General features: G+C 44.6%; 1 protein-coding gene across 1 annotated transcript; it reads left to right on the forward strand.

Annotated features, from left to right (window-relative positions):
- Positions 1 to 194: 194 nt before the first annotated feature.
- On the forward strand, positions 195 to 10,876 carry LOC310780368 (synaptotagmin-2-like; the record flags this gene model as incomplete). Its single annotated transcript, XM_083640946.1, has 8 exons — positions 195 to 390; positions 1,267 to 1,427; positions 6,049 to 6,186; positions 7,068 to 7,235; positions 8,913 to 9,080; positions 9,792 to 9,909; positions 10,387 to 10,520; positions 10,661 to 10,876. 8 exons carry the CDS (start codon positions 195 to 197, stop codon positions 10,874 to 10,876), a joined length of 1,299 nt encoding a protein of 432 aa, XP_083497072.1.
- Positions 10,877 to 11,599: the final 723 nt, after the last annotated feature.

The raw sequence follows: 11,599 nt of genomic DNA on the forward strand, positions 1-11,599 counted from the left end.
CACAAGTGGAATACATACTGTAATGTACAAGTGTAGAAATAACAAGCTAGTACTGATGGAATACTCACAGGTGCATACCTTTGCTGGGGGAGTCTGGCGAGCGAGACTAGTCAGGGCATGATCTGCTCCCTGACGTTAGTTGGCTTTGACACCCGTACTGTGTTGTGTTTTCAGGGACTGTGTGTGCAGCCTAAATGGGGAAGTGGAATTTGTTCAAGAAGAAACCGGAGGCCATGGTAGCTCCAGAGCCGACAGGGGCCAGTGCCTTGACGGTGACTGCAGCCCCCGTCGCGTCGATCTCCACCGACAACTCCACCGAGGCGGTCAACAAAAACGACGCCTTCGACGAGATCAAAAACAAGTTCCTGAACGAAATTGACAAGATCCCACGTGAGTAGCGGACAGAAGCCAAACCCGTCTCCCGATCAACCAACTTCTCATTGATTTGACTCTAAACGATGCTTTTGGAATTAGATGTTCTCCTTTCCCTGCAGGCATTGACGGCCTCATAATGTCTTTATTGAGTATTGATCACGGGCTGCCCTTCCTAATGGCGACAAATCTAATTTTCACACAATCTAATTCCTAACCTAGCACCTTAGTAAATATATTTGGCCCAGGACACGATATCCACGAGGGCAAATGATTGGCCGGTCAAAATGTCAAACCGTTTGGGGGGGGCGCGGTGGCGCAGTGGTAAGCGCTGTCGCCTCACAGCTACATTAGAAGGCCCTGGGTTCGATTCCCACCTGGGACGCTGTGAGCGCTGAAGGAGTGCGTGCCCGTCCGCATGTCCTCGAGTGCCCGCCGCCCGGGTGGGGTCGTCAAAAAGGGCCTTTCTGTGTGGTGTTTGCATGTTATCCCCGTGCCCCCTGGGGGTTTCCTTCACATAGGAACCCCTCACCAAAAACATGCGATATCCTGGTCGCTGAAGTGGTGCCTCCTCTGGTCGTTTGGGGCGCCTGTTCGGAGGGGAGGGGAACTCGTTGGAATAGCGTGATCCTCCCACGTGCTATGTCCTACCGGTGAAGCTTCCTCTGTCAGGTGAAAAGAAGCGGCTGGCTAACTGCCCATGTCTCGGAGGAAGCATGGAGCCAGTTTCGGCTCTCCCCAGATCAGCAGAGGGTGGAGCAGCAACCAGGATTAATAAAATTTAAATTAGCACTAATGGGGGATAAAAAAATCGGTGGAAAAAAATAAAAATAAAACATTTGTCTCTTTGTTCTTTTGAGTGTGTATGCATGTATCTATACATCTTCTCCTCAGTGCCGTCCTGGGCCATCATCGCCATCGCCGTGGTCGCTGCTTTACTCATCCTGACGTGCTGCTTCTGCATCATCAAGAAATGCTGCTGCAAGAAGAAGAAGAACAAGAAGGGCAAGAAGGGGAAGGGTGACATGGGGATGACAAACCTGAAAGGGGGAGAGGTATGTTCCATCATGGGGGGTGGCGTCATGGCGGAGCCACCTGATTCACACTTAACCACCTTACACGTTAACTGTAGTGAGTCACGTTTCATCTGTAGAATTCAACCATTATTATACAACAGCAACCTATAACCTTCTCCTTGTATCCCAAAATCAGATAGAATGCTAATGGTGACATTATTTTTGAATCAGGAGAAACACATAAGATCATTTGGACCAGTAGTGACATATTCTAGCAGTATTATAATATGAAATGCATCACACTGCTAAACAAGATGTTAGATTACAACAGATCATTATTGCAGGCTGTTTTTCCTTCTGCTGGCTACCTAACCCTGTCAGTGAATTCTCAACGGGTTCCCACACAATGTGTTCTGTTCTTACTTAACCCATTGATACCTGATGCAGCATTTGAGTGTGTATCCCTTTAAGACCGCAAACCATGTGACGCGGTTCGTGGTCTTTTTTCATTTATTTATTTATTTATTTCAGGGACAGTGCAACATTAATGAACATTTGCATGTAAATGTGCTGGATTATAGCCTTAGCTAATTTCCATCCGTAGTCCCTCGACAGGTAGAGGTAAGGTACAAAAAGTTTAAAACAAGAAGAAATAGAAAAATGTGTGCATACATAGGGCAACTGACAGGGATACGATGTAAGTGACATATACATACAGTACATATGGGGTAAAGAGGAGAGGAGACATACATATACTGTACATGAAGGAGGCATTTAACTTTCCAATTCAGGTGTGCAGTACAGACTTTCAATTCAGGTATGCAATACAAATAAAGCAAACACAGGAGACATTGAGCCATGACTTTAACAGCCCCTTAAAGGTGTGAATACTGCTACTCTCTCTGTGTGTCTTAAGGGATACGCACACAAATGAGGGATATACACGCAAATGCTGCATCAGGTATCAATGGGTTAATGTATTTGTCATCAATGTTAGTGTTGCCTCTCTCTCTTCTCGTGTGCTTTTGGGAATTGGGTGGAAAATGACACGACCCATATTTATTCATCCCAATTATCTCTCATCCAGTCGTTAAGGGTCATTATGAAAATTTGGTAAATTTGTACAGTGGCTTTGCTTTTGGCCTCTAATCCCTCATAGTGTAATGACAATGAGGGGTTTACTCTTTACGTACACATTTGGATGATTTGACGACTTCCCACTTTAATGCATGTAAAAGGCAGAGTCCGTGAAAAGACGACGCCCTTCTTGCAGAGATGTGATTGTGCTAACGAGGAGAGGATTGTCTCTGTCATTTTCCCCGCGCCCCACAGTGTTAGCTGACTGCATTTTCTGTGATTACCCTTCTTTTTTGGTGTCTGCTGTGAGTTCAATCTCTTCCTTTCTCTCTGCTCTCCTCCTTCCTGCTTTGTGTCTTATGTGTGCTCCGTGTATCTTGACTGTGGTGGACTTCTGTGCCTACGGTAGGTCTGATAGCACGCGGCGCCCCTCTCTGGCCGCTCTGTGTAAGCGCAGAGCCAGGGCAGGGGGGGGGGGGGGGGTTGTGGGGGTTGGGCTGGGCTTGGAGGGGATTGGTTTGCATTGATGACAATGAGTGCTATGGCTTCCTTAGTCTTGCAAGCTTAGGTGCTGCGGGTGCTTGAGGATCTATGGGAGCGTTTTTTAAGCTGCTTCGCAAAATCCACTGAACTGTTATGCCGCACCAACTGCCGTGTCTTGAGTATCCCGAGGTTGCAATGTTGGCCAAACAGCAGAGCAAAGACCTGTAAAAGTGCAAAATGTATTATGGTTTGAAATGAAACTCAGCCTTTGAATGACGAGTGCACTCAGCAACTCACTAGAGATCACTAACTTGCATGTGCAAGGCGTGAGGTTGGATATTTGTCAAATAATAGGTAAGACTTTACCTAATTGAGAACTTTGATCATGTTTCCACCACAATCGGACTTTATGGTAATCGTGCACAGAATTAAAAACTCTTAATTCGTTCAAGTCAAATTTATAATCTTAAGTAAGTGACAATTACAATTTACTCTCAAAAGATAATGCATTGTTGATTTTGATTTGGAATTCACACATTTCCACTTGTGCAAACATGCTCAGAGTTCCATGACAGATAAAGCTGTTTATATCTATAGAGAGGCAAAGTGGAACGTCACTTCCTGCTTCAGCACTGTACCAGAGATTTTCTTCTGCAATTTATTTTCCCATTTTACTTCGTCAAACCAAACGGTTCAGCTATATTTAGAATCGGGAGAGACCATAGAACATTTCACTCGGACCAAAACTAAAAAGAAAAAGATTGAAAAAATATTTTCTTTAAACCGGCATTTTTTTTTAACGTTTTGGTCCGAGTGAAATGTTACGCGATCTCTCCTGTTTCTAAATATATCTGTACCATTTTGGTTTGAACAAGTAAAACTATTTTTTATAAGCATTTTACGAAATGTCTATGGGAAAATAAATGGCAGATGAAAATCTCTGGTACAGTGCTGAAGCAGGAAGTGACGTTCCACTTTGGCTCTCGCTTGACAAAGACCAACTTGCCCTTGCAGTAGGTACCATTGAATGGCCACAACTTGACTTGAGAGTAACGTTCCTGGATGACCCATGCTGCTGACATGTTAGCTAGCTGACAGCCGATGACTCCCTCTCTCCCTGAAGCACGTGGGCGTCACTCAAGAGAAATGGTGGGCCAGAATGTCTGCCCACAGGCGCAGTCAACCGCGGTTGATCTTTCGGAGACCTCATTTCCGTCAATCTAAAATCTATGTTACAACCATTTGGGCTGTTTTACAGCAGATTTCATTAATTAATTAATTAGTAACACCTCATGAGCTCACAAATTGATCCACGGGGCTGACCACCGGGCATACATTCAGGCATACCCATGTCTTTATCTTTGAACCCCCACTGGAAGTTTGAGGAAAAACTGGAAATTTTACAATATATAGCATGATCTCCCATTGATGTATACATTTCACTTACAGCACACATTTCATGTGCGGTCATTTTTTTTAGGCCTGACAACAAAAAGCCAAGTTTTTAGAAACATCAAAGCAGAACTTTTATCTTCAGAAACGATAAGGTAATTCATGCACATTTTTTGCTATCAGAAAGACGTGATTTCTTGAATCCTGCATTGTGGGGCCTGGCATGCTTTGAATGAGAAGCATCTACCACGACAAAGATGGAGAATGCCACAAATACGGATGATGGTGTGCTTTGCAAATGTGTGAGAATGTTCGTGTGAGAGGGAGAGAGTGGGTTTTTTAAGCATGCATGAGAGCCTGCATGTAAGCAATTGCGTGTGTGTGTGTGTGGGGGCGTGTGGGCGGGAGTGTGTGCACGCGCCGTGCACGTGCACCCACGTGTGTGTGTGTGTGTGTGAATGTGTGTATTATTTGTGTGTGTATGTGTGCCCTATTCCTCTTCCAGCTCAACAGTGAGTAGCTGGCCGCTCCAATCTTACGAAGACATCAATGTTATTTCAAGAAGACAGCCATAGGAAAGTAGGCCAACCTGAGATATTATCCAGCATCATAACTGATTGATGATTGATGTCTGTAATCTGAGCAAATTGCTCCCACTCGATTGGTCACGACTGTCTCTAAAGAGATGAAAGGCTGAAAAAGGTTATTGGGTGCGATGTAAAGGCAAGGCATGACTGATTATGGTATGCGACTTGATTCATCTTCAGCAAGTCCTTCACCAGCTCATAGATCGTTTTTAGTAAATGGCAGAATTTTGCTCTAGTGTGGAGTCACAACAGGCCACATTAAAAAAAGGGCCTTTTTTGATATTGATATATATCGATATTGTATTTGGTGGGGAATGTTAATTCATCCAACGACTCTTAGGGAACTGTGGAATCCTCCACTAATTCAGCTCTTCACAACAACAGCCTGTCAACGCTACAGACAGTGTTTTTGACATTATGATTCTCGTCAGAGGAGCTAAACAAGAGCCAGTATTGTCACAAAAGCTTACATCATCAGTCGGGACAGCATGTGTGATCGGAGGATACTGGCCCGGAGTATTTGTCTCGCAGCCGTTGGAGGAAAGTGTCAGAGGACCACTGTGTCAGAGGTGTGATGGTATCAGCATGAGGTTCGACCAGCTCTCTTCCCTCAGGCCTCTTAGCAGAAGAGCTCGAGCCATTGAAGGACACTGCTTCTCTTGAGCTGACATGTGTTGGAAGTACAATGTTAACTGATTTCATTCTTGTTCTGTTTTTCTTTCTCTTTCTCTCTCTCTCTCCAGTCATTGCATTTAAAAAAACAAACATAAGGGGTTTTATTGAGATGACATTTCTAGAACATATTGAAGTGCCAAGGGAAATTCCCTCGTTTCTGATGTTAGCAGTATGTAACATATAAACGCTCATGGGAAACAGCAAATGGTGTCACCCAAGAAATAGTGAAATCAAGTCAGGTTGCAACAGTGGTCATCGATGAGCAGATTGCACTAGTAACACCTGGGTAAGCGCGGGGTGGGGTGGGGGGGTAAGTGGGCCCAGGTAGGTGCTGTGTGACTAACCTGCCTGCTGATGGCTTAGAGGCTGCGTGTGCAGCAGCACACCACCCGCATCCTCTCACTCCTCGCTCTGCTCTGCTGCTCGCCCCCCTCCTGTCATTCCAGAAACAACAGGACGATGACGACGACGAAGATGACGCCGAGATGGGGCTGACCGGAGATGAGAAGGAGGAAGAAGTGAAGGAGAAGGAGAAGCTGGGGAAGCTTCAGTACTCCATCGACTACGACTTCCAGGAGAACAAGGTGCGCTTGTTGTGTCGCCAGCATTGAATCCTGTCCGCTCGTATTTTTCATCGGATTAAAAGGATTCGTCCCCGAACTGCACTTCACCAAAACATATTCAGCTTTGAGCGAATAGCCATTTCTTCTATTACTTTAGCTGAGCCAAATTCCAAGGACATCATCATGCTGCGACTTTTTTTCCCCCATTTCCTCAAAATAAGTTTGATCAAAGTTGAAGCAAAGACTTTCAGTATTTTGCCACTCATATAGAGACACTGCGGAACACGTCATCATTCAGAAACCATGCCCAAAACGGGGCGAAACAAAAACTCCCCCCAATCCTGGCGTTCTCCTATGCCACGTGTTGCACACAAAGATCATATATACGGAAGATGAACACTCCAACTTACTTCCTTGACAGCTAGATCCACATTTCTCTTCTCGCCAATTCTCAACGGCTTCCTTGTTTTGCTCGGGAGTACAAAAAAACTTTAATTGGCCATTTCTTTTACATTTGTTGTCTGCGCAGCCCACCACACAACAGCTGTTAGCTATGTTTAATTCAAGGAAAATGACACTGGTGTATGGAAGTAAATGGAGAGCTTTCCCCCCCGTGATGGGCGTGGCCTATTTCATGCAGTGTCTCTATAAGCATCACATGTTGGCCTGGTGTGGCTTTGTTGAGCATCATTTTGCTCACGAATCAGGGAAACACTGAAGGATTTCAAACAACTTGATTCTGTTTTTCTACTCCAATGCTGAGCTGTTGTTATATAACCCAAACTTTATTGTTTTGGTTATCTTGGTTATACTTCTTTTGTGGTGTGATATGGTGAAAAGAACAAAAGGTGTAATGAGCTGATCCTGGACTGATTTAGTGTGTACCTCTTGACCTCCCCTAGCTGACGGTGGGAATCCTGCAAGCAGCAGACCTGCTCTCCATGGACAGCGGTGGCACCTCTGACCCCTACGTCAAGGTCTTCGTTCTCCCCGACAAGAAGAAGAAGTTTGACACCAAGGTTCACAAGAAAACACTCAATCCTGTCTTCAACGAGACTTTTGTCTTCAAGGTAAACTCTCTCCCTGCACCGTGTAGGTTATACTTCCAGCTAAATTCTAACATACATACCGGTACACATAATACAAGACATTCAGATAATACCAATAACCAATTTTCAATACGCTGCAGAGGTGCCATATTATGGAACACATATATCAATATTGCCAAACACGCATCATCTCTTAACTACCGTAATTGAATTTAAATCCAAACTTAGAATCACAGTCCTCGTACATCACAAATACACCTCACATTGACATCTTAACTGTCTGTCTACTCACTTATTTTGATTGCTTTTCTTATTTTTTTACTGTTGATTTTCTTTGCTTTGTCTATTTGTTTTCTTGTTTCCTTCTTGTTTCTGTTGTCTACTTTATTATTATTCTTTTTTTCTTTTTCTTTTTCAGAACATAAAGAAAACAAAACAAGAACAGGAAAAAAGAAAAGAAAAGAAAAAACATATATACATACATTCGACATTACAATGTTACAAAATGGTGCTACTAGTCATAGAAAATGTGCTTACAAAACGATAAAAAAAAGAAACTCAAATACCGCTTTTAGCCTGATCGAAATAGGTCAGGAACGGGTCCCAAATAACAAAAAATTTCCTTAAAGAATTTGTCCTCTGGAACCTGAGTCTCTCCATACGTATAACTGAGATCATGTCTGTCAGCCACAGCTGAAAAGAAGGTGGAGATATTATTTGCTTTTCTGAGGTAGAGAACCTGAATGAGCCCTGCCAGGGTTTCTTGTCTCTACCTGCACATTATTTTCCTCTTTGCATTTTTTTTTATCTGTTTCTGTTTTTATTGTGTGCAAATCAAAATCAAATAAATAAATAAAACAGCACGGAACTCAAAGGAGGCACACATGATTCTCAGCCCACCAGAAATGTTAATACCAAATAAGCATGCAAAAATGACCCCAAAAAAGTGTCAATATCTTAGATTAATGTAGATCCAAAGCCCATGTAATTGGCTCATCATAACTCCGCATTCCAGGAATATCGCTATTCACGATGTCCTGGTCACGGCTCATGGCTCGCTCTCTCTCTCCGGCCGGGAAGCGGCTGCCTGCCCGGGGGAGGGGGGAGGGGGAACCGTGCGCCGGTTGCCTGCTCTGAGGCTGCAGGCCACAGTGAGCCAGCCAGGCGCGGTGTAACCTGCTTTTATATTACAATATATTTCTCAGATGACCGCTCCTTCCCGCACCGCTCACTTCAACACCCGGGTGTGATTTTATTTTTTCTAAAATCAATAACGACACTTCTGCCCACCGACGATAAGGAGCTGCAGCAGACACCGTGAAGGTGTCCGCCAAGGAGAAAGTGATAGGCAATCTCGTCAGAAGGAGAAGTCCACCCCTGCCTCGCTGACACAGCGGTATAATGAGAAAAGAATCAGAACGACTTTCAACGTTTCAACGGGGCAGTTTTGCTGAAACAGCACCTTATTAAGGCAGGCGGTATAGACCCATGCCTTTGAGCTCCAGGCCAAAGCCACAACCAATATTGCTGTATAGTTCATTTACTCCCATAAGCTATTAAAAAACAATGTCTGAGGTGTGCCCTGAGTGTATAGTGTGTCACCATCTGAACAGTCTCAACAGAGTCTGACCTATAAGCTAAAAATACGGTTTGCTGAGAGCAAAGGTCGTTAATGAGATCTGGTTTGCTGTTTTCCAGATTCCCTTCCAAGAGATGGGTGGGAAGACTCTGATCATGTCAGTCTATGACTTTGATCGCTTCTCCAAACACGATATCATCGGGGATATTAAAATCCCCTTGAACACCCTTGATCTGGCGAAGCCAATCGAGGAGTGGCGAGACCTGGACAGTGCGGATCAAGAAGAGGTAAGAGTCACACGGTGAATCATAATAATGGTCTATATATAATGTGCACGTATTAGTCGTAATAATGTCATGTGTAAAGAAGACTATGTTTGTGTTTTAAATACGTTTCATCAGAGAGCAAACTGTCAACGAGTATTCAAAATACTCTTCGTCCATGTAGAGCGACTTCGACAATTTACTCCGATGACGTAGTGCGCTGATGACAGAGAGCAATGATAAATTACCCAGATCAGACAAGTACAAGGTGACGACTGCGGCTATTAACTGATGAGACTCGAGGGGCGAATGGACGTACTTCCTGTCCTCTAGCCAATCGCGTGATTTTTTGTCTTTAGTCATGCGGCCAGGTTTATTCAGCACACCAGAACATGAGAAACCATTAAACCGCAAAACAACTTGGTCCCTACATTATATGGGAGACCCATCTTAAAAACTAAGAGCCACACTACTCTTGGTCTCATACATTATTATTATTTTTTTTATTCTGAAAAGAGTACACGTACTTTAAAACATTTTCTGCTCCCATTATTTTGTTAATCTTTTAGATTCATGTGTTGAGGGCGTATTTATCATTTCATGCAGACAGTCACGATACAGCTTGTGTTTGCATCATGGCCTTGTCTCGTCCACGTCCGAACAAGGACACACAAGTTGTGCTTCAGTCGATCAGTCCTGCATTAACTTCCTCTGCACCTGCTGTCCCTCACACAGCCGGAGAAGCTGGGCGACATTTGCATCTCCCTGCGTTACGTGCCCACTGCCGGCAAGCTCACCATCTGCATTCTGGAAGCCAAGAACCTGAAGAAAATGGACGTGGGCGGACTGTCAGGTATAATACTGCACACTGATGTGAAGCGTCAGACAGCCTCAGGCTAAACTGACTGTGACACAGTTACCACTGGGATTCCTACGCTGTCAAGCTATTTGGATTATGTGTATGGAATTATGCAGGATGTCAGTGTTTTCCTTTTTGGGGGGGGCGGGGGGGCAGTTTGTTGATCATAATGTGAGATTTGGATGCGTAAAAGGGACACTGCAACGTGTAAAGCAGCGTGCAGCGTGCCTGTGAGCACAGCTATTTGCTCTGACCTGCTCTGCTCACGTGCTGACGCTGCAGTACTCTCACCATAGACTCTCACCATGCAGCAGCTTCACCTCCCCCACCCCCGCTTGCATCATCAGCCCCATCTGCTGGTGTACTGCGGCATCACAACCGACATGAACATGCATGTGCAAGCTGAACGACGAGCCGCCCGCGGCGGCACTTCACCCTCTGAATGATGTCTCCCTTGGATCCTGTTTTCAGATCCCTACGTGAAAATCAACCTGCTGCAGAACGGCAAGAGGCTGAAGAAGAAGAAGACCACGGTGAAGAAGAACACTTTGAATCCTTACTACAACGAGTCGTTCAGCTTTGAGATTCCTATCGACCAAATGCAGGTAAAAAAAGACATTCGACTACAGTAATTCGTGCAAAGCTGCTAGGATCTGCCGATGATCTTCATGGGAGTTTGGGCCTCGTTGCAAACGCTCTCTCTGTCTCTCCCGCTCTGTCTCTCTCATCCCCCCCCTTCCCCCAGAAAATCCAAGCTGTGATCACAGTGCTGGATTACGACAAGATCGGCAAGAACGACGCCATCGGGAAGATCTTGGTGGGAAGCAGGTCCACGGGGGCGGGGCTGAAGCACTGGTCCGACATGCTGGCCAACCCCCGTCGCCCCATCGCCCAGTGGCATCCACTGATGCCGGAGGAGGAAGTAGACCAAGCTCTGGCGGCCCTGGCTGCCAAGAAGTAAACGTCTTCTCCCACGCGCCCCCACCATGCATTCTCCTCCTCATTCCCTCTGGCTCCCCGCATACAGTATCAGTGTATATTCCAAAAAGAACGCCAAAACACATCTATCAACTCTACACTCCCCCATACCTCCCTAACCCACCCACCCACCCTCCCTCCCACCACCATGCAAAAGATACATACATTTGACATGATGGAAAATAGGGTTTAAAAAAGAAAAGCATCATGTTATATTAAATCATGTCATTGAAAAAAGAAGAAGACAAGCTACAGGATGGACAGATACTCCGTTGATTTCCTTTAGATATATTTTTGTATTGGGGTTGTGGCTACATTCAGAAGAATACAGAGTTAGACTGTGTGGGCGTCCGGTGATAGAGGGGATAAAACATACCTTCACTCGTGTTGTACTTCTCACCCCTCCCTTCCCCTTTTTAGTGACACAGTTTGCTTAGAATAATGCTTAATATTAATAATAATAATAATAATAATAAAATGCTTTATACTGCCATATGATAGAGGAATAACACAAGCAGGTCCATTCCTTAGGTGTATTTATTGTGCACCATTTTCCACACCTGCCAATTATCATACTAGATGATTCTGTTAGTTTGAAGTACATTCCTAGAGTTTGGGTAGCGAGTAGGGATAGGCACATATCCAGTTACCCACAAACACACTGCCTTTTTATTAATTGGTTATAATCTTCCATCCATAATCTCAG

The sequence above is a fragment of the Poromitra crassiceps genome (assembly GCF_964638095.1).
Source record: "Poromitra crassiceps genome assembly, chromosome: 8".
Lineage (NCBI taxonomy): Eukaryota > Metazoa > Chordata > Actinopteri > Beryciformes > Melamphaidae > Poromitra > Poromitra crassiceps.